At 41.7% G+C, this 23623-nt stretch overlaps 1 protein-coding gene across 2 annotated transcripts in view; it reads right to left on the bottom strand.

Moving 5' to 3' along the window:
* ME1 (malic enzyme 1) overlaps positions 1–23623 on the bottom strand; it is a 367704-nt gene that overhangs the window by 339633 nt on the left and 4448 nt on the right. The window contains exon 1 of one of the 2 annotated variants that reach the window (XM_050950149.1): positions 4734–4812. The exons of the other annotated variant lie outside the window; for it this stretch is intronic. Coding sequence (XP_050806106.1) covers positions 4734–4736 — 3 coding nt within the window. The 5' untranslated portion in view covers positions 4737–4812. Of the gene's footprint in view, positions 1–4733; positions 4813–23623 lie in introns of those variants that run through there. 2 annotated transcript variants of the gene reach the window in all.

Raw genomic sequence — 23623 nt, 5'->3', positions numbered from 1 at the left:
GAGAACAGCAGCCGAGGGATGTGGTGGCTGTCGCTGCTTGCAGCCCCCATAGGCCTGGAGTGGCGAACTGCGGCCAGTGGGAGCCACAATTGGCTGAACCTGCGGGCGCAGCAGGTAAACAAACCAACCCGGCCCGCCAAGGGCTTTTCCTGAACAAGCGGCAGACTGGTTTCGAGAACCACTGCTTTAGAGAATATGGTTATGAGGCTAATCACAAATGTTTGTACTTTGATAGTCCACATAACCTGTCTTGTCAGCTTTATATCTTTTACAACTTGTACGCTGGTATAAACTCAAAAATCTCACAATCTACACAAGAAATCCAACAAATTAAAAATGACACCAGAAATCTTGTATCTATACAAGCAATAGTTTTAATTTAATCCATATTTCAGCTAACAAAATATTTCACTTTTAGCTAAAAACTTTAATTTTAATACAGATTTAATGTATTTAAAATTATTTTCCATAGGTACAGAGAATCCAAATATATGTTTCTAGATATCCACTTAGGCCTCAATCCTGAAAAAACATACATGCTTAAATTTACTACTGCAAGTACTCTCATAGTAGGAAAGTGTTTTTAGGATTAGGTCAAAGTTTGTACTGTTCAAGTAAATATAAAATAGGTCTCTTTAACTATGTACCTTATGAAAATAGAAAATCTCCACCATAATAATAATATAAACTTTAATTTTTAAATATTGTTTCAGCTCCAAACTGTCCATTGTCATGGCTTGAATTTGCAATACAATATATTACCACTATTCAGTGTCTGCAAACTGTGTTCACTGCATATTCAGACTATGTCTACACTACAGCCAATGTTGGCGTAACTTATGTCACTCAGCGGTGTGAAAAAACCCACCCCCTTGAGCAACACAAGTTATGACAACATAAGCACTTGTGTGCGCAGTGCTATGGCAGTGGAAGAAGGTCTTCTGGAGTTCACAGAGGTGATTTTACTATGCAGACGGGAAAGGCTTCTCTCTCAAACGTACATATTCCCTAAGTTCAAATATTCTTATGCCTTATTGTAGTGTGAATTAGATATATATATAGATATATATATCCCTAAAATATATGTGCTAATGTGAAAAAAATACAAGAACCATAAGCTAGTGCAAAAGGTATCTGATTTCATGAAAGAATGTTCTCATTAATTAAATTTAGTGAGCATTATTAAAATCCAAGCACATGGAATAACGGTGGCTCATACTAAAAAGACACCATAACAACAAACATTCCACTAAAAGGATTGAGATGAGTCTGCACTGTATACTGTAATTATCATGTTCAACCTCTAAACAGAAGTACATTTCTCAGTACCCTCTGAAAAACAGATTGCCAAGATTTTAATTTATATTTTGATATGTGACATTTGAGTAATGTCATAAAAAAAGAACAAAGGCAAGTTAATAAAAATATAACAGTATCAAAGAATGTTTTAAAATCTTTTCCAAGTCTTTTTGCTTTAAATACACACACTGTACTTTGTTAGCATTTTTTGCTGTAACAAAATGCTAATATGAATACATAAACAGCTCACACCACATTGGAAACTACAAAAGAAAAATATGAAACACTCTTTTTGGCATTTCTGTCTGCAGATAATTCTAGAAGTAGAATGCCTTAACTTCAGCCAAACCTACAAATAAAGTATTTTTTTTGCTTGTCCTTTCAATTCCTTCAGGCCAAAATGTCAGCAGGAAACTGAAAAATACAGATATGAGAACCATGGATCCACTCAGCCCATCATCTTTTTAGAAGATATTATATATACAGAAATATTGCTGATTACTAGAAAATATATCCTTCCTAAATTTAAGTTCATTAAGGCCCAGATTTAATAAAGGATTGAAGTACATGGTTGACTTTAAGTACCACAGTAGTTCCATTAAACTTATATGAGTTTACTGAGGTGCCTAAAAATGAAGCATATATATCAGTTCTTGGTTGAATCACAGTCTGATACTGTTATATGTAACTGTTATAGGTAGCTTCTTCCACAGATGTATATAACCCATTATAATTAGGGTGACCATATTTTCCTGTGCTGTATACAGGACACCTGGTAAAATTACTTGTATTCAAGCGCGCTCAACAGCAATCAATCAGAACTATGCAGTACAAATGTTCAAATTAAACACCAAGTTGACTGTCAAAAAGAAAATCTAACTATGCTGTATTTATCTTCTTATCTTTAAGGCTTTAGGGTTCACACAGGGAGAGGTGACACACACACTCCCATACACCTCTCTCACATATGGGGTTGGGGGAAGAGACTGATCAACCTGGCCCTCCCTGTCCAGCGCTCTTCACACTCCAAGCCTGGCTGGGCCCCCAGGACAGACTCACCTCTCCTGGTACCTGGTGCCTCATCTTCCCATGGTAGGGTGATCAGATGTCCTGATAAAATCAGGACTGTCCTGATATTTAACCCTTTGTCCCGCATCCCGATCAATGTACGATCGCGATGCCTTTTTTCCCTGATATTCAGGTAAGGAGGCGAGCGGGAGGAAGGTGCTGACCCCGTGGGTGCTCCGGGCTGGAGCACCCATTGGGAAAAATTGCAGCCAAGCTCCACCCTCTTCGCCACCTCCTCCCCCGCAGCGTGCTGTGTCCCCACTCTTCCCCCTCACAGCACTTCCTGCTGCCTAACAGCTGTTTGGCAGCACTTAACGCTTTCCAGGAGGGAAGGGGGAGGAGTGGGGATGCAGCACGCTCAGGGGCGGAGGCAGGGAAGGGGCAGGGTGAGGGCAGTGGAGGGGTGGGATGAGGCGGTGAGTGGACAAGCACCCACCCGGCAGAGGGGAAGTTGGTGTCATAGGGGCAAGTGGCCGGCGAGGGGGTGAAGAGGTGAGCGAGTGGGCAGGGGACTGAGGAGGGACGCAGCAAGCCAGCAGCAGGCCAAAGGGATGAGGAAGGGTGTGGGGGGGGATGTGAGCAGGGAGGGGGCGGGACCTGGGGCAGAGTGGAGGATGAGCCTGGAAGGAGCGGGGGTGGACTGTGGGTGGGGCTGATGGCACCCCAATGTGTTCCGATATTTTAGTCTGGTGATCTGGTCAACCTATCCCGAGGCAACATGTGGGGGAAGGGATGCGGGGTCACATGCCCCCTCCCCAGATTTCTGCCAGGGTTCACACCAGAGTGTGGCCAGCAGCAGCCTTTTGGCACTGTGCAGAAGGGAAGGGATGACCTGGCTCGTGTCTTTCTGCACAATGTTGAAAGGTAGCTAGCACCTCCAGACTACTACTGGCCACTGACATAACTCAGCTGCCTCCAGTCCCCCGGCTACAGCGCGGGCAGGAAGAGATTAAGCCCTACGGATGCATTGTGTGCCAGGGCCAAGGGAACCTGGCTGCAGGGGCTTCAGTGAACCCAGCCAGAGAAATGGCTCAGGAGGAAAAGGTCCTAGAGATGGAGCAGTCCCGTGCTCCCTGGGGGCAGGACCCAGGGGAGGGGGGCAGGTGAAGAGGGTGCTATGCCCTTGCCCAGAGGGCTGCTGTGGAGCCTGCAGGGTTGGGGCATGAACAGGCTGGAAATCATTTCCCCCCCACTCCATTCCAGAACTTAGCTGACGGGCAGAGAGGCTTCCTTATGCCAGCACTGCGTGGGGCTTTGGCACATGCAGGGCTTGGTTCCTCCTGGCCAGCACCCTGGGCTGGAGGGTCTTGGGTTTTCCCAGGGTACCACCCCAGCCAGAGGCAGTGAGGGAAGGAAGGAGCCTGGCAGCCAGGCTGTTGGTGAGCTGAGCACTCCGACCAGGGGCTGGGTTGCTGCATAGCGCTGGGAGCGGGACATGCCCCACCTAGGGGGGTATGGAGGAGCAGTGGGGTTTGAGGGTGAAGGGGCAAAGCAGGGAAAGGACATTGAGAGAGCGAGCATGTAAAGGGTCGATGGGTGGGCAGCAGAGGCGACATGTAGCTGGATGCTGCCTGGAGCCTGCCCGCACTCAGCAGTCACTGCAGCTCACAGAGTGCAGCCAGTGCCAACCAGAAATGGGGTTGGGGACAGGGACCTGCTGGCCGAGAGCTAGTGTGCTGCAGAGACTGTGCTGAGGAAACAGCAGGGGGAGTGGCCACCCCCACATACTACAGCTTTGCCCTGCCACCAGCCGTGCACACCTACCCCCATCGTCGTCCACTGGAACCCCCACACTCACGGCTGGTGGGTGGGCGGGCGGACAGCTGCTGAGCAGGGATCCGGCCAGCAGCAGTACCAGCCAGTACTGATGGGGGGGAGGGAGGAGGAAGACAGAAAATACGGGACAATTTGCCTGTTTTTAAGAAAAATTTGGGACACCTGCAGGAGGGCTTAATACAGGACTGTCCTTTTAAAAATGGGACATCTGGTCACCCTAATTATAATCCAGGATTGTTTTCCAATTAAGTCTCAGTGTATGCCCTCAGCATTTGCTTAGATTATATTTTACTGCAATATTCCCAACCAAGCCTTTGTAGGGCTTCTTGAGATTAGGGTACCTAGATGTAACAAGAATGTGTGTTAGAACTAGGTAAGTAGGTTACAAGTAGACTATCTCACAGCACCCTTTTTGTTATGCTGGTTTAATTCTTTTCTTATAAGATGTTTTCATCTTACTTTCTAATACAAATAATTCAGGATATCTGCAACAAGATAATGTTTGAATATCTTAGTTTGAGGTAGGCAACATTGTTGGCTCATATTGACTTTTTTTTTTTTTTAAGTATTTCAAATGAAAATCAGCTTACCATTCTCTTCTAAGGTCATTCAAATTCTGGCTTGCACTTCGTACTGCAAGAGATTCACAATCTTTCATGAAAACTAGAACTAAGATTTGGGCAAACTTCAGTTTTGGCAAAACTCCAATGCAAAAAAACCCACTTGGTGCATGTTCAAACCCATAAAATGCTCACCAAGCCCCCCCAAAAAATTGGCAACTGTTTTATACAGCTCTTTGGGCAGAAAAAGTTGATGTTTGTTATGTTACCATAGCAGAAGCAACTGGCTGGCTTAGTTGGGAAGCAGTGCCAGTTCTCTCTCATCTTTGCCTTCTACAAGTTTACAAAATCTATGTTGATTTTAAGTTTCAAAATTCTTTAATTTCAAAGCAGACCAGCCAATGGCATGGCAATAGTGCACTTAGAGAATCTTGGGTTTGGATAAGATCCTGTTTCTCTCATGCTCTCAGAAGGTAGAGGTCAGATGTATCATACCATAACCCCTGTCTGCGTAGTGTGGCACTTTGTCCCCCACTAGTGGCACCTAGGCCAGCTAAAGATTGATGAATCTGCCACAGCCTTGGCTAAGAAGCATGTGGCTTTTAGCTCATGCAGAAGAGCTGGGGTGGGCAAACTTTTTGGCCCAAGGGCCACATCTGGGTATAGAAATTGTATGGTGGGCCATGAATGCTCATGAAATTGGGGGAGGGGGTGAGGGCTCCAGTGAGGGATGCAGGCTCTGGGGTGCAGGAGGGTGGGACTGAGGGATTCAGAGGGTGGGAGAGGCATCAGGACTGGGGCAAGGGGTTGGGGAGCAGGCTTCAGGCAGCACTTACCTCAAGCAGCTTCTGGAAGCAGCAGCAGCATGTCCCCCTTCTGGCTCCTACATGGAGGCACAGCCAGGCAGCTCTGCGCGCTGCCCCATCCACAGGTGCTGCTCCTGGAGCTCCCATTGGCCCCACTGGCTGGCCAATGGGAGCTGCAGGGGAGGCGCCTGGGGTGAGGGTGACGTGCGGAGCTCCTGTCAGCCCCTACACATAGGAGCCTGAGAAGGGACGTACCGCTGCTTCTGGGAGCCATGCAGAACAAGCCCTCCACCCCGCTCCCCAGCAGGACCTTGAGGGCCAGATGAAAACATCTGAAGGGCCAGATGCGGCCCTTGGGCCGTAGTTTGCCCAACCCTACAGTAGAGGCTCATACACTAAGTTTCAGAGGTGCCAGGTTGAATCCTGCCTGCTGCTGATGGTCTGTTGGCATTACAATACGAGCCCACTTGTTGAGAGAGAGAGAGAGAGAGAGAGAGAGAGAGAGACACACACACAGACAGACAGACAGACACACACACACACACCCTTTTCTGTTAGTGATCAGGCTCTATTAACAGAAAAATAAACAAGCTGAAGGCCCTCCCAAATAAATCCCTAAGTTTTTATGACACTTGAATTCCAAGAAGGCTATCTGCCAGCCTAAACACACTAGTATTTTTGTTTCGGTTTGTTTATTTTTTATATATAATTTATTAGTTGAAAATCTCTCTGCATCTTGTTTTCCCTTATTGGTGGGGGAAAAAAATATGCATGTCCTCCTCTATTACCAACCTATATGATCTCAGTTACCGTGAACTTAAAACAAACTACAGATCCATAATAAAAATATTTACATCCATTATTTTGCAAGTTTTAATTAACATTTAATTCTGAAATCGTGAAATATTTGATTTTGATATTAGTCATTATGTATGTACCACACTTAAACCATTATCAAAACTATAAACAACAAATGCCTTATATGCATTGTTTTTGTAGCCATGTCAGTCCCAGAATATTAGACACATAAAGTTGATCCAATAAAAATATTACCTCACTCACCCTGTCTCTCTAAATGCTTTATAGTGAGAGACTTTAAAAAAGCTCAATCTATTTCATTTACCCAAGAGAAAGTTAAGAGGTCATTGGAGAGAGATTTCTGATAGTAAATGTCTTCTTAATTTAAGAGAAGAGATATAACAAGATCTAATGTTTGGAACTTGAAGCTACGCAAATTCAGGCAAGAAATAACGTACAATTTTTAACGCTAAGGGGAATTACCCTTAGAACAACTTACATAGGGATGTTGTGGATTCTCCATTACCTGAAGCCCTTAAATCTAGATTTGATGTCTTTCTAAAAAGCTATGATCTAAGGGGGAGGGATAGCTCAGTGGTTTGAGCATTGGCTTGCTAAACCCAGGGTTGTGAGTTCAATCCTTGAGGGGGCTATTTGGGGATTGGTCCTGCTTTGAGCAGGGGGTTGGACTAGATGATCTCTTGAGGTCCCTTCCAATTCTATAAACTCAAACAGAAGTTATGGTTCTGATGAAAAAATTACTGGGTGAGGTTCAATAGTCTGTTATGCAAAAGATCAGACTAGATTATTATAATGTTTCCTGATGACTTTAAAAATCAATTATCTATGTAATTCAGTACTTTTCATTAAAATCCAATATTTAAAAGATCTTCAGTTCCTTGCAGCGAGTTCCAAACTTTTGTTATGTAAAAAGTGTAAAATATTGACCTAATTTAGAGCTACATAACAAAAACTAATATGAAACAAACTGTCTCTTAGAAGTCTATAAAATCTTATTTTTATTTCATGTACAAGTTGTTTTTGTTTTGCTGAGCTGACCATTAAATTCAAGTCACATTATCAACTTAATATACACGTTTGGCAGTCTCTAACAAACAAAAATGAAATCAGTCATGTTTTAAGCACAACAGTTCGCAATCTGACCTTACAGTAACAAAAAACAGATGCACGTTCTGAATATTTATCTTAATTTATTGCTACAAAGTTTTTTTTAAAAATACAAAAGTAGTTTCCTCCAGCTTCTTACTGATAATCAAGCTTTTATTTAACCTTTTAAAACTCAAATGTCATACAGTCTGAAAAGTTCTTTTGTAAAGATTCACCATCCAATCCCATTGATTAAGGACTGAGAAAGTAGAACTCCAGGGAAATCCTGACTTGACATTCCTGATGTTGCAAAAAGATTTCTCTTCATAAAAGTGTTGTTGAAGCTGTATTGGTCCCAGGATATGAGAGGGACAAGGTAGGTGAGGTAATATCTTTCATTAACAGACACTGGTCCAATAAAACAGATAAGCTTTCGAGCTACATGGAGCTCTTCTTTAGTCTGGGCAGCTGGTCTCTTTCACCAACAGAAGTTAGTCCAATAAAAGATATTACCTTACCCACTTCGTCTCTATCATCTTTAAAAAAAACAATGAACCCATGTGAATGGAGACTGGATAAATCAGTAGCATCCTCAATGAAATCAGTGGAGTTAAACTGCTATAAAACTGAACTTGATTCTACTCTTGGCCAAACTTATTTTTAAAGTTGGGAGTGGCAACATGAACTGTTTTAGCTTACAGTCCCATTAACTTTTTGTATTTGCATATTCCAACAGGGCTAGATGATAGATTGTCAATTCTATTTTGTCCAAAGGTGGGATAATTTCCAGATCAATTTTTATTGCCACTAGGAACAGCCAAAGCACCATTATATCAGACTCAGAATGCAATCCCTTAATTTTTTGCTTGACTTTTTCCTCTATATCTTGAGGGATTCTCTTCCAATATCCATGTTTTCCCTGAGACTGGTTTTCTTCCTATAATTTTTCATCCACTTATTTTTTTCCCGTCTAAAACACACTTCCTTCATAACAATGTTTGGGTTTTGTGGCCTCTTTTTGTCCTCTTCTTACCCTATATTTCTCTTCCCCATTCCTGGTCCTCCCTCTCCTCCATCTCTATACACTTGGTCTTTTGGGGATGAGGCTTGGCCCTGTTATTTTTTCTACACAGGTGTGGAGTGTTTTGGAAAGTGAAATGAGAGTCATTTTCAGGCATAACCCTCCAAATGCAGGTGAGTGACACGCATGCATAAATATCTGGTTTTTTAAAAAAACACATGTGTAAGTGCATACTAACACGTCCCTACCCCTCTCCAGGAAAAATATGTACGTTCACATTTGCAACTTGATCAAGGCCTCTTGCTCATTAACAAATACAGTATTTCCTTTTCCAAAGTGTCCTCCTTTGCACAGCATTTAACAGTTCCCTTGCCTCTTCACTCAAGGGGACAACGTTATATTTACTTAAAAAGGCCATTAGCAGAGACATTTATACAATATTAACATTGACATATTTGGCACCTTTCCCATATTTACTTGGATTGAGGTAAAATTTTAAATGTTAAGCTTATTCTTCTATGGTCTGTAAGCGCCCACTGTGAATCTCTCAGTTGAAATAATCGTAAAGCAGGAGAAAATCATTTTAAAAGAAAATGAAGTTAGATTTAATGCTCACTTCCATTACTGGTATAACTGAACGGAGTGAGGGATGGATATAGATCAGTATATTTAATATTGATTCTAAATTAGATCACAGACGTATGAATGTAGTATCAATTCCACTGACATTTTTTGTTACAGTATAGCACAGATAATTGGAGACAGACCGGTTTTTATTTTCAGTACTTTTATTCATACACACTATTTGGCAAGGTACTTTAAACACTATAAATCAAAGAATCAGAGCTCTTTTCCAAGAACATATTGCCAAATGTATTCTGTAGCTGAATTCTCATTCTTGGAGATTGCAGAGTATACATACAAACAATATTTCATTTAAAAACTGAGCTAGCGATATTTGGATCCCTCTTTTATACTTAAGGCGAAGAGCAGAACATGAACCAAATCCTTCACTGATCTTAAGCTAAATACTGAACAGAATTTTGGTTAGGGCAGGTCAACGCTACAGACTTATATCAGCATAACTACTTTGCTCAAGGGTGTGAAAAATCCACACCTCTGTGCAACATAGTTATCTGACCTAACCCCCCCGTGTAGACAGCGCCATGTCAATGCTACCGCCGCTCAGGAAGCTGGATTAACTATGACAATGGGAAAAGCTCTATCATCACTGTAGTAGCATCTTCACTAAATTGCTACAGTGGCACTGCACACTGTACATGAAGACAGGCTCTCATAAGTACAACCAAATTCCACCTCTTCCCAAAACAGCTAATGACCACTTCAGGTTTCAATGAATAAGATGTATGGTTATGATAAAGATTTTTTTTATCAGAGTCATACATTGATGGTAGATTGTACAAGTAATTCTCAGCAAAAAGCATTTCTACATTGTTTCACAAAATGTAAATCTGATCTTGCACACCTAACAAACTGATTTAAATATATTATTTATTTTAAAACATTTTTGCTGTTAACAAGCATGTTATCTCTGGAGACACAAATCCAGTTTGAGAACTGCAAAACTAAGCATCTCTGATGGTATCTTCTAGAGACTGTGCACTAAGTCCCATTGGGTAGATAGAAAGTCCCTAGAACCCCATAAGATTGGATCCCTAATCCATGAACTTTTGGAACTCATTTACAAAACTTTTCTGAAACATTACATGAATATATAATCCCTATTCCATGATGAGAGATCTTTGAGTTATAATGTATCTTAATTAAAATGATCTTTAGATAGGTTTTTTTCCTCAAAAAACATTAAAAAAAGGATTTAAAGCAAAACAAATCTAATTTTTTAATTTTTTTTTTAATCATTGATTTTTTATCTACCCTTGACAATATACATATTAATACTTGGCAAAAACAATTATGTAGAGTCCCATCATATACTTAACTTGTTATGAGAAAATACAATTTATAGCTACGAGGGGAAAAAAGAGTAATCTGAAATAAATGTCATCTACACAAGATACTGCTGTGTACTAGCCTTGAAAATTATGCTGCTTAAGCCTGTTGCCATTTCCAAGAATGTCATATTTACTGGTTATTCACAAAAAGGAAAAAGCTGCTAGGATGCAGCTTCCTGCATTTGAAGATAAAAGATATAGCATGCCGATTGTTGTAACATATCTTGCTAGCTTTACTGTGAAAACAGTCCCACAGTGAGTAAAATTAGAAGCCTCATTAAAGGAGACACTACAGCACAATGTCTTAGACAGCATTTTGGAATACCAAACAATGTAGAGAGACAAGAGGGGAGGTAATATCTTTTACTGGACCAACTTCTGCTGGTGAAAGAGACACGCTTTAGAGATATACAGAACTCTTTTTCAAATCTCAATGAAATAAAGTACATATTGTACTTGGAGCATATACAGTATCACAATTCCATGGAATTTTAAAAGTTAGCTACATATTTAAGACAAGCCCATATGGTGACCTTCATGGGTATTGTTTCCAATTACAGTGCTTCCTTTATTTAAATTGTGCCTATTAAATTTCTACAATGATGAAAATTTTCAAACCCAAGTCCCTAAATCCATATTTAAGCATCTAAATAAACATGATTTGATTTTCAGGCACTATTATCCTGAGTCCAATTGAACTGAAGATATAAATATAGAGTCCAGATTCTTCAAGAAATTCATTTATATTAAGTTAAAGAAAAAAAGTGGAATAATAGATATGTAAAATTATGGTGAGAGTGAGCAAGTGGTGCCAGTCATTACTAAAATAACCAAAGAATCTTCCCTTCCATCTTCAAACTTGCAACAGTCAGATCAACACTGAAGAAACCCACACTGGACGCATCAGTTCTAGTTAACCACCGATCAGTATCAAACCTCAGAAAATGTTAAAGCAGAGACAATAGCTAGGGCACTACCAAATTCATGGACGTGAAAAATGCATCATGGACCGTGAAATCTGGTCTGCCCCTGTGAAATTTGGACTTTTATGTGCTTTTGCCCTATATTATACAGATTTCATGGGGGAAACCAGGGTTTCTCAAATTGAGGGTCCTGACCCAAAAGGGAGTTGCAGGGGAGTTGCGGTATTGCCACCCTTACTTCTGTGCTGCCTTCAGACCTGGGTGGCTGGAGAGCTGCAGCTGTTGGCCAGGTGCCCAGCTCTGAAGGCAGCACCCACAAGCAACAATGCAGAACTAAGAGTGGCAATACCATACTAAGCCATCCTTTACTTCTGCACTGCTGGCTTCAGAGGTGGGTGGACAGAGCGTGGTGGCTGCTGACTGAGGGCCAAGCTCTGCAGGTAGCAGCAGAGAAGAGTGGCAATACCTTACCATCCCATCCCATCCTTATTTCTGCGCTGGTGCTGGCGATGGCTCTGCCTTCAAAGCTGGGCTCCCAGCCAGCAGCCACCACTCTCCAGATGCCCCCCTACAATAACATTGTGACCCCCGTCCACAACTCCTTTTTGGGTCAGGATCCGTGCAATTACAACTCAGTGAAATTTAGCATTTAAATAGCTGAAATCATGACATTTATGATTTTTAAAATCCTACGACTGTGAAATTGACCAAAACAGTCCATGAATTTCGTAGGGCCCTAACAATAGCCAAAGGCCAACTATAAACTCACCTAAATTAACCTAATATCCTTGACCTGGCACAAACTCGAACCAGGCTAGGACATGGGACAGAAACCAATTTTGTGGCACTGATAGATGATATCCTGCTGTTAATGGATGGTGAGCAGGCATCCATTCTCATCCAGATAGGCCTCTCTGCAGTATTTGACACTGTGGACCATAAGATACTACTTTTGGAGAGGTGGCATGGGTTCAAGGAACTGCACTAAAATGGTTTAAGTCCTCTCCACAGGGACACACCCAAAGCATTGTACTGTGAAACGGCACTTCCACCACTGGACACATCACTTGTAGAGCTCCACAAAGATCAGTTGTCTCCCTAGCTATCAGGCAAACTGGTAAGATGACAGGGACTCATGTGTCAGCAACGTGCAGATAATGTACAGCTCCACTTCTCCATCACATACAATTACACCACTACTAGCAAAATGTTCCAATGCTTAGACAAAATCAGTTTATGATTGAAAAACAACTGATTGAAGCTGATCCCATGCAAGATAGAGGTAATGCTTGGGAGTGGGGCACAGCAAAGGAAAGCACTTTGAGGAGTTTTCAGCCACAGTACAGTCTCCTTTGGTTGAAGACACATACTAACAATTGATCAACTCAGTTTGTAGTTTGGGAGTACTCCTAGATTCTTCATGATAAGTTCTCATGTAGTAGCATCCAGAAGCAGAGAGCAGCTTTCCACTATCTGGGGTGGGCTAGGAGACCCTATATTATTGTGGCAGACAATGACCCAGCCTCAATTATATACATCTTTGTTACCTTCTATCTGGGCAACACTATGCAATGTATCTGGGCATGAAGCCGTCAGCCCTTGGCAAACTCTTTCTAGTAGAGAATGCTGCAGCATGTCTTCTCAATATTACAGGCTACTGCAAGCACATTGAACCCATCTTCCATTTTCTACACTGGATTTCTATAAAATATTAATTCAAGCTCAAGATCTCTGTTCTACTCTTTAGGGCACTCAATGACCTAGACCCATGATATCTAAAAGATTGCCTAAGGATCCAAGATGAAGACCATAGTCAACAACTCTACCCCTCAGCCATGACAGAATTTTCTAGCATAAGGTTAAAGCTCATCTGTGCAGGAGACAAGAGTTTGCTCGGGAGCCAGCCCAAGACTGTGCAATGAACTCCCACAGAAACTTAAGATCACCACAAACCTCACCAGCTTCCACTCCAAATGCAAGTAGGGTGATCAGGTGTCTGGTTGCCAACCACCTGCCCCAGCCCAGTGAAAGCGAGTGAGGGTTGGATAAAGCGAGCCACCGAGGGAGGGGGGAATGTAGTGAGTGGGTGGCAGGGCCTCGGGGCACGGGTGGGGCCTGGGGAAGGGGCAGGACTAGGGTGTTCAGTTTTGTGCGATTAGAAAGTTGGCAATCCTAAGTGCAAGGCACATTTCTTTGATCTTGCCTTCTAACACATAGCAAGGTATACACCTCCCAAAACAGTACATTACACATACAATTTTCCTTCTGGGAAGAAGGGAATTGAAAGTATGAACCACATCTGTTAGATGTTGCTCATGTCACAATGTACTAATGGAAGAGCTCAGAAACTACAGAAAAGAGGAAGTTATAAGAATCTACATAAAATATAAAGAATAGCTTGTTTACCTAGTCAAATTCTGGAAAAAAGCTTATTATTCTTCCTGGTACAATTACATTAAAGCAGTGGTCCCCAACCTTTTTCGTCTGGCGAGCGCCAGACAACGAGCCACGGAGGACCATGGCGGTGGAGGAGCATCTGCCGAAATTCAGCCAGCAAGTGGAAACGTCAATAGACGTCGCTGCTGAAATGCTGCCGACAAGCAGCATCATCCAGAGTCGTCGCCACCGAAATACCGCCGAAAATCGGAGGTGGCACCTCTGGATGACGCAGCTTGTCGGCAGCATTTCGGCAGATGCTCATCCGCCAGCCAGTACACATGGCGCCATGGCACCCACAGGCACCGCGTTGGGGACCCCTGCATTAAAGTTATAAACCTCATTTCATATATTTTATTGAACTTTTTTGTAGCTGATATGCTAAAATAGTATTTAATGTTCTGATCTGGTTTCCAAGTTATCAATTTTCAGTATCACCAAATAATAAAATGTTATCTAAAAAAAAAGACATATTAAGAGAGCACTAACAGTCCCATTTTTGGACAAAATACCCTTTATTACAAAAAGGACTTAATTCCACTTACGCTTAATTACTTTATAGGTATTATGCTATGAAACTCAGTCAGGATTCATTGCATTAGTTACATACAGTTTAAATTAAATATATTTTGCATAATATTAAAAAAAAAAGAGTCATGTGGGTGTATGTGCCATCTCTTATAAAACATTAATCCAATAAATATGATACATTAAGAACAAAGTGTGACACTTTTTCAGAATCTGTTTGCAGCAGTACTTCTCCACATCCTCACTGGATACAGAGGAAAACCTATGCATGAGGTCTTCCCCATTACATGTTTTATGTAAACTAGATGTAAAGTTCATTCAGAACTGCATTTATAGCTTTATATGAGCTGAATGTCTATTTAGAGGTTTGAGGTGTATATCACAAGGAAAACCAAAAGTAGGGGAGCAACTTTAGTTGTGTGTGCTCTATTTAGCATTCCAGACAGACATAACTCTTATGATTATTAAGCTGTACTTTGCTAGATAATAAATATCAGTTTCTCACTAGAAATAATAGAAAGCTGGTGTAACCTATATTCTGGATGCGAGATTTATATTTCATAACAATAAAATTAAGAATGAAGAGATTTTTTATTAACAGAGGACATGGCATCAGAAAAGATATAGCCTACATCTACTCTTATGGTGGCATGAAGAACATAAACACTGCACGCTCGGCTAGCTAGGGTGATCAGATGTCCCGATTTTATAGGGGCAGTCCCTATTGTGGCGGTCTTTTTCTTATAAAGACTCCTATTACCCCCACCCCCACCCCATCCCAATTTTTCTTATTTGCTATCTAGTCACCCTACAGCTAGTGCAGATATAAATAGCAGTGTAGACAGAGAGACACTGCTTAGGCAAATAAGTGCCCTATGCACCTGTGGTACCCCCAGAGTACCCTACACGCCCAAGCAGTGCCTCCCAGATCTACACTGCTATTTTTAGCAGTATAGCGTCCCACTACCTTTCCCTGCCACAGCGAAAGGCTCCAGCAGTAGGGAAAGGCAGCAGGGAAAAGCTCTGCCAGAGCCTTTCACTGTGGCACATCACTGCATACTGCTGTGACAACTGTGGACACGGCCCACCAGGTGTGCAGCTACATATGCAGTGCCAACAAAAGTGTAGCCATAGCGATTTCTTTTTTTTTGGCATTAAAATTACTAGTGAACTGCAAAACAAAAAGCTAATTAATTAAGGGTGTTTACTTCTCTGAATTAAAGATAAATAATTTTTATTTATTTTCTTTACATTTGAAAAGGTGGAGTTCAATTCTTATTTCGCATTTTTAGTTTTCCCACATTCATGGTCATGCCATTATTCCCCAGGAAAAGAATATTTTGGGCATTTCAAAAACAAAGAATAAACCAACCAAAAAACCAGAGAACCCACCAGCAACAATGTCGTTCTCTCAAAAGCAAGTACATTTTTCTTAGGCCTGGCAGAAGAGCAGGAGTCTAATATCCACTACAAAACTTGGGACTATCAGCAAAGTTAAATGCTGTAAAACAATGAAGGGCTGGTCTACACTACGGGGGAAAATCGATCTCAGATATGCAACTTCAGCTACGTGAATAACGTAGCTGAAGTCGAAGTATCTAAGATCGAATTACCGTCCTCATGGTGCGGGATCGATGTCTGCGGCTCCCCATGTCGACTCTGCAACTCCGTTGGGGTTGGTGGAGTTCCGGAATCAATATAAGCGTGTTCGGGGATCAATATATTGCGTCTAGATGAGACGCGATATATCGATCCCCGAGCAATCGTTTGCTACCCGCCGATACGGCGGGTAGTGAAGACGTAGCCAAAGGAATAGACATGTCCGCAAAGCTGAGCTCCAAATTGAGGCCCCAGAGACCAATTTATGTCTGAGGCTCTTCAGCTATAAAGGTCTGTTTCCCTCTGGCAGCTGTTTGGGTTGGGATTGGTTTATACATCAGAAATTATCCAAAAAACAGCTGAAAGAATCAGCATAAGAAACAGAATTGGTCACAACAGTTTACATATTCACCACAAAAGCAACATTTATTTGTTCAAGGGCTACGCCTTCAATTTTTACTCGATATCCTCTCAGGTGGATGACCTAACTAAACAGAGACATATTCTGGAAGAAAGACTGAGTGCTAAGCACTCATGTTTATGTTGCACGTGAAGCCAAATGAGAAATTTCTTATCTGATCATTTTCTCTGTTAGCAGCTTCTCAACAAATTCATTACTAATGGGTAGGGCTCCTTATCTGTCACGGAGGTCGATGAAGTCATGGATTCAGTGACTTTCCACAACCTCCGTGACTTCTGCAGCAGCCAACGTGGCTGACCCCTAAGCCATCCAAGCAGCAGCCGATGCGGCTAGCCCTGGAGACTGCCTGAGCAGCAGTCGCAGGAGCAGCCGGAGCAGTTGTTGCTCGGCAGCCCCCAGCAGCTGATGCTGCTGGCCCCAGAGCGCCTCTCCAGCATCAGGCCTCCCAGTGCACTTGCCCCCAAGCAGCAGGCACATTGCCGCTAAGATCTAGTCAGGAGTATTTATGGTAGAAGAGTTATGGATAGGTCACTGGCATGAATTGTTTATTGCCTGTGACCGGTCCATGACTTTTAATAAAAATATACATGACTAAGTCATAGCTTTACTAATGAATCCATGCCTCCACCTATGGAATTAAGAGGTGGTCCAAAGTTGTTGCAGGAGGCACCAAGGCTATGCTCCACCCTTCAGCTCAGGCCTCCAGAAGAGTTCTTCCACAAGAGAAGAAACACTCCAGCAACAGATTTTTAGCACTAAGCCATTAGATATAATGTATTAACCTTAAGACAATGTATGTCTAAGTCTTCCTTTAGAGAAAATGTTCCATTTATATTCTGGTCATTTATTAGACCAGAAGAAGGGTTTGAATTAGAAGAGAAGTTGCTAACAGAAAGAAAATTATGTTAGAAATTTCTCAATCCATTGCATAGGTTTCTCTCCTCATTCATTACTAATGGGAAGTAGCAAGCAGTGAATCCCAGAAGTACGGGAGGAAAGGATAAGAAGAGTTTATTTATTATGGTAGAATAATAGGCAGAAATGGGAGTTCCCTCCATAGAAAGCAAGAACTTTATAAATGAAGGACTGATGTGGGAATCAATGCAGTAGTATCTTCTACCAAAGGATGACTTTGTAGAGGAATGGAAACCTACTTTGCAAATCTTCCTGACGCCCATATACTTTTCCTCCACTGCCTCTAGGAACGTCTGTTAATAGTTTCACTGATGCCTAGCATGCCAATTGGTGCAGGATTTTTTACGCCTTGCCAGCAACAACCTTGAGCCATAAGGTATTTTGGACAGAATGAGACGAACAGGGTAAAATTGGCGTACAAACTCCATATGCTTGAGATATATCTTTAGAGCTCCAGGAATGCCCATTTATGTCACAACCTTCAAAGGATGAGAACAAAATGATGGGATAGCTATTTCCCAGCAACTGTGGAAAGAAGATCTTTCCTTGAATAAAAAGGCTTCTGGAACCATACAACAAACCTTTTCCTCTTGACAAAGGCAGTGTGGTTCTTGTATGGATATGGGAACTAATTCCAAAACTTGTTTTTCAGACGTAATGGCAACTAGAAAGGCCAGCAACAGGCTTGTCTAGTTCGTCACTGTGGCACCTGATACTCAAATGGAGGATCCAAAATTCTTGTCTACAAAATGCTGCTATGGCTGGTATCCACGCTTCTATGTTTGGTTATAAGACCCAACGAAACCTCCTGAAGAAACTCTAACATAGCTAAAATCAACAGAACTTTTAGATTATTACAATATTTGTATCACAATAGCAATAGAGGTCATTGCTCTAAGCACTGCACGAAGAGGCAGTCCCTGCCCCAAGAACTTTGTTTCCCCTCACACTAGAAATGTAAATTCAACCAGATCAACAAATGAAACATTGTGGTTGAATTCCATGTGGATAGCACACTGTACCACGAGTTAATGAAGAATCCATGGTGAACTACATCTCTTCCAATGCTTAGGCTGTTAAACTGTAGGTGTTCCTGATCTGAATGAAAAAGAGTCCTTACTTCAAGAGGTCTAATGTTTTCTGCAGGAATAAAGTGGGATCTCTGGCTGTCTAGAAAGTCCAAAATGCCTCCTAAGACAGTGGAGGACTAAAAGGACCTCAGCTCTCCTATTTTCTTTGTCCTTTACGTGAACTGTTTTTGACAGCAGTTTCTCTCGGCCACGGACATTATTTCTATTGCCACAGAGAAACTTTGTCCTCTTGTTACTCCCTGGTTTGGAAGGCATATAAACTCTCATGTCATAAAGCCAATCTCTAACAGGAGGTAGTAGAGGAAATCTCCAAGTACCATAATTGCTCGTTACTTGTTTTTTTTAAACTTTCTTTCCAATGCAGCTGGTACTGGTCACTTGCCAGACAGGATACTGGACTCAAACCACTGATCTGATCCCCTATGGCCATATTTGTAAGGGATTTTTTGGTTTAAGTCACACCCTGACAGAGATGTCAAAATGAACTAAAAGGATGCATAATATGAGTTTTTTGTAGTTTATCATCTTCCAAGGATGCTTGCTTCCACAGCAAGTATATAAGGGTCTAGAGTGAAAACTGGATTGGCTTTCAGCATGCTTGTATCTTCCTGCCCACAAAAGGTCATTCAGATGTGATGAGACTGTCACCTAATTTTGCACTATACGGAGTGCATAGTTCAATGCCCTGAGACAGAATTTCTGCAGGTGCATTTTCAGAAACCCTCTGTAGCCAATTAGTTCATTTTATCATTTAAATGTGTTATTGCTATGATGAACTCATAGGCTATTTCATATACAACAGAAGTGTGATGAATAGATACAAGTATTTAGGAGTGCCAAGTATATAAGTATATACACGTGTTGCATATGCTGCCTACCTCTGAGTTAGAAGATCATGGACTCAAACCAAGTGAAGACAGGGGCATACTGGATACCTTTGTCCACGTTTGTTGACTCCCCTCAAAGAATTCTAATAGATTGGTAAGGCGTGATTGCACTTTACAAAAGCCATTTTGACTGGTCCCTGTAGTAAGATAAGGCCCTGAAACACAAACTCTTGTGTCAGAGGCCCAATTTGAGGCCTGAAGCCTGAACCAAAGTACTTCCAGGCATTGCTAAGCAAAGGCTGGGCTGTGAGCCAGAGGCAGGCCCCACTCACAGAAGTTGGCAAGAAGAAGACTGCTAGAAGCAGGTGCATCCACACATAAGTGCTAATAAGAGGAACTTGTGCTAAGATGGCATCAGAACATTCCACAGAGATCATGAGGAACAGGCAGGTGCATCTTAAAGACAGGGTTAAAAAGGACAGCATGATGGATAGATATGTTTGAAACAACATGATCAAAAGGGGAGACAGCACACCAATGAGATAAGGGGCTATACCTCAATACGTCAGTAGGGATGAGTAATCTGTCCTGTAACTGTATAAAAGTAGGTCCCGGAGTGTACATCTTTGTCTGGTCTAGGAGGCAGTGGAAAGTCCCACCACTGACTGAGCTGGTCCATTGCCAGGGGGCAAAAATTCGTAGTAGGTCTTGTAGAGTCTACAGGAAGCTACTACTGTGCTTCATTTGACAATAAACCTGGCTCAGGTTCCTTCGTACCTTACTAGCGTCTGTGGTCACTCAGTGTCTGCTGTGTTAGCCATCTGCACAGAACTGGGGCAGCACACAGAGGGAACACGCACGCAGCCGAATGTTATCATCGAACAAGAGCAGAGCACCATACCGGTAACTACTGACAACAGTCCCCAACTTATCATTTTTATCTACATGTCTGTTAATTTTGTTCTTTACTATAGTTTCAACCAGTTTACCTGGTAGTGAAGCGTTGTATCAACCAGACAAGATACTAACACCCTTCAACAGGACTTTATTTTTATGAAGTGGAAAACTCTTTACCAATCTGCTGCTGCACCTTCTCTAGCTCTCACTCTGCCTCAACTCCTCCCCCCTCCTTCCTGTTTCCTGTCCTTTCAGACTCCCAACAGCCAGTGCTCCCAGTTCTAACAACATCTAAACACCACATGAAGTTAGGCTTATAGGTCTGTAATTGCCAGGTTCACCTTTGAAGTCTTTTTAAAAATAGGCATTACATTAACTATCTTCCAGTCATCTCATGCAGAGGCTGATTTAAGTGATATGCTACATACCACAGTTAGTATCTGAGTTCCTCAGAACTCTTGGGAAAATGCCATCTGATCCTGATGACTTATTATTATTTAAATTATCAATTTGTTACAAAACCTCCTCTATTAACACCTCAATCTGGAAAAGTTCCTCAGATTTGTCACCTAAAAAGAATGGGTTGGGTGTGGGGATTCCTCACATCCTCAGCAATGAAGACCAATGCAAAGAATTCATTTAGCTTTTCTGCAATGGCCTTCTTTTCCTTGAGTGCTCCTTTAGCAATTCAATCATCCAGTGGACCCACTGACCCTGATCCTAACTCCAGTTACCACATGGATTACCCAGACCTTGCGGTGGGATGCCTGGGAGCCAACCAATGCTATGCACCAACTCCTCAGCTCCTTTGAAGCAGAAGATCAGGAAGTGAGGAAGGAGAGAAAGGGTCGGTCGGAGCCAACCCTGCACACTGAGCACTGATAAGCCAGCAAAGAAGGTGTTATAATTCGCTGTGGCAGTCCCACTGAAGTCAATCGGTTTCTACACAATTCAGGGACACAAGCTGGTGGATCCCAAAGCAACATTTAGACCACAGAAATTCCCTGAAACAGGAACTATATCTTTTTGCTAATCTATCAGGAGGCACTGTGCAAAGTTGATTCTATTTAAGTATTTAATACTGTCATAAACAGATAGTTAAGGGTTAATGTCTCTTTTACCTGTAAAGGGTTAAGAAGTTCAGTAAACCTGGCTGACACCTGACAAGAGGACCAATGAGGGGACAAGACACTTTCAAATCTTGGTGGAGGGAAGTCTTTGTTTGTGCTCTTTGTTTTGGGGGTTGTTCGCTCTTGGGACTAAGAGGGACCGGATGTCAGTCCAGGCTCTCCAAATCTTTCTGAATCAGTCTCTCATGTTTCAAAATTGCAAGTAATAGCCAGGCAAGGCGGATTAGTCTTACTTTTGTTTTCTCAACCTGTAAATGTCCCTTTTTTTTGCTGAGAAGATTTTACCTCTGCTTGCTGTAACTTTGAATCTAAGGCTAGAGGGAGTTCCTCTGGGCTATAGGAATCTGATTACCCTGTAAAGTATTTTCCATCCTGATTTTACAGAGATTATTTTTTTACTTTTCTTTCTTTAAATAAAAGCTTTTTTTTTTTAAGAACCTGATTGATTTTTCCTTGTTTTAAGATCCAAGGGGTTGGGATCTGTGTTCACCAGGGAATTGGTGAAGCCTCTCAAGGCTGCCCAGGGAGGGGAAGGTTTTGGGGGGGACAAGAAGTGATCCAAACACTGAAATTTCTGGATGGTGGCAGAGTTACCAGATCTAAGCTAGTAATTAAGCTTACAAGTGTCCACAAATGCAGGTCCCCACATTTGTACCCTAAAGTTCAGAGTGGGGAAGGAACCTTGACAAATACCAAGAGGATCTATATATTAAAAAGTGTACAAATATACTAACTGTAGAACATATATAAATGAAACTATAATACTGTACCTGTTCATGATTATAGTGCAATACAATTTAAAATGAAAACAACAAATTTTAGAAAGCCACAGAAACTACTAAAAAAAAAAAAAACAGTCATCTTATATATTTTACATCCACCAAAGATTGCACATGCAAGACACCTATCTGTCTTTCAAAAGTAACTTATTAAAATCTGAATTCAAGGTATGTTTTCAGTTTTTTCCATTTCTTATTTAAAACCCTTCTGTACAGCATTAATGAGATATTCTAAACCAAATTTCAATGAAACATATGGAAATAATCTTGCATTGCAAGATTTTTTTTAAAGAGAAATTGAGATACCAACCTTAACATTGCCCAGAGTTGACAATGTTTTTGTTACCCAAGTAAAACAAAGGATGAAGAAGAATTTAGCAGCAGAAGAAACAGAGCACTTTTCGCTACAGAGTGTTTTGAAACCAAGAGGAGTTAGGTCAGCATTTTTTGTTATTGGAGGCTTCTCATTCCATGTAATTACACACACACACACACACACACACACACACTTCCTTCAACAACTTAGTGGCCTTCCAGACTTTCCAGTCAACCTTATGGATTTCCATTTGCTCTTCACTGAAGCACACTGATGTCCACATCTTTCCTGAGTGGAATTTGTGAATTAGATGCAGTTGTACCAGCTTGGTACCCTGGATGTAAGATGCAATGGAGGTTTGAGGTATATCACATTACATTACAGTTTGGAGAACTTCAGAATTTAAAATGCTGAAGGCTTCAGGGCTTACAACAAGTCAATGTTCAATACTAGGTTCAACAGACAGAACAAAGGTCATCTTTAAACATCACATTCACCTTTAAGAGTAGCAGGACAGTGCTAAAGAATGCTGCTAAGCAAAAGTGGTAACAGACTGTACATTTGCTTTTTCATGAAGAAAGCGTCCACCAATCTAAAGAATGTTGTTGTGTAGACTTCTATGTAATACAAGATTCTGTTTTCTCTTAGCATACCTCAATACATTGTGAAGCATTCTACAGACGACATATTCCAAAGCCCAATAATATAGAGTATAGAGATTATTATATTTGTATACATATAATGTACTTTGTTTTAGGGGAGGTTATTTTTTCTGGATTCGTGAATGTTCTACTCATCAGAAAACCTATGTACAGTTAAGGCAAAATGCAGTCTATCGCATATGGGAACATACACCAACACATATGATACTGCTGTGACACACAAGCACCTAGGAATTTTTAAATCAAAATAATGAAAGACAAGAGATGATAAAATATATCCACTGCATAATTAGAGGAGTGAAGTTCTGGAACAGCCTTTCAAGGGGAGTAGTGGGGGACAAAAGACATATCTGGCTTCAAGACTAAGCTTGATAAGTTTATGGAAGGGACGGTATGACCGGATAGCCTAATTTTGGCAATTGATCTTTGATTATCAGCAGGTAAGTATGCCCAGTGGTCTGTGATGGAATGTTAGATGGGGTGGGATCTGAGTTACTACAGAGAATTCTTTCCTGGGTGCTGGCTGGTGAGTCTTGCTCACATGCTCAGGATTTAGCTGATCGCCATATTTAGGGCTGGGAAGGAATTTTCCTCCAGAGCAGATTGGCAAAGGCCCTGGAGGTTTTTCACCTTCCACTACAGAGTGGGGCACGGGTCACTTGCTGGAGGCTTCTCTGCACCTTGAGGTCTT

Source organism: Gopherus flavomarginatus, chromosome 4 (genome assembly GCF_025201925.1).
Source record: "Gopherus flavomarginatus isolate rGopFla2 chromosome 4, rGopFla2.mat.asm, whole genome shotgun sequence".
In the NCBI taxonomy this organism is placed as follows: Eukaryota; Metazoa; Chordata; order Testudines; family Testudinidae; genus Gopherus; species Gopherus flavomarginatus.
The sequence above is the reverse complement of the archived record's forward strand: the minus strand, read 5'-3'. Positions and strand labels throughout refer to the sequence as shown.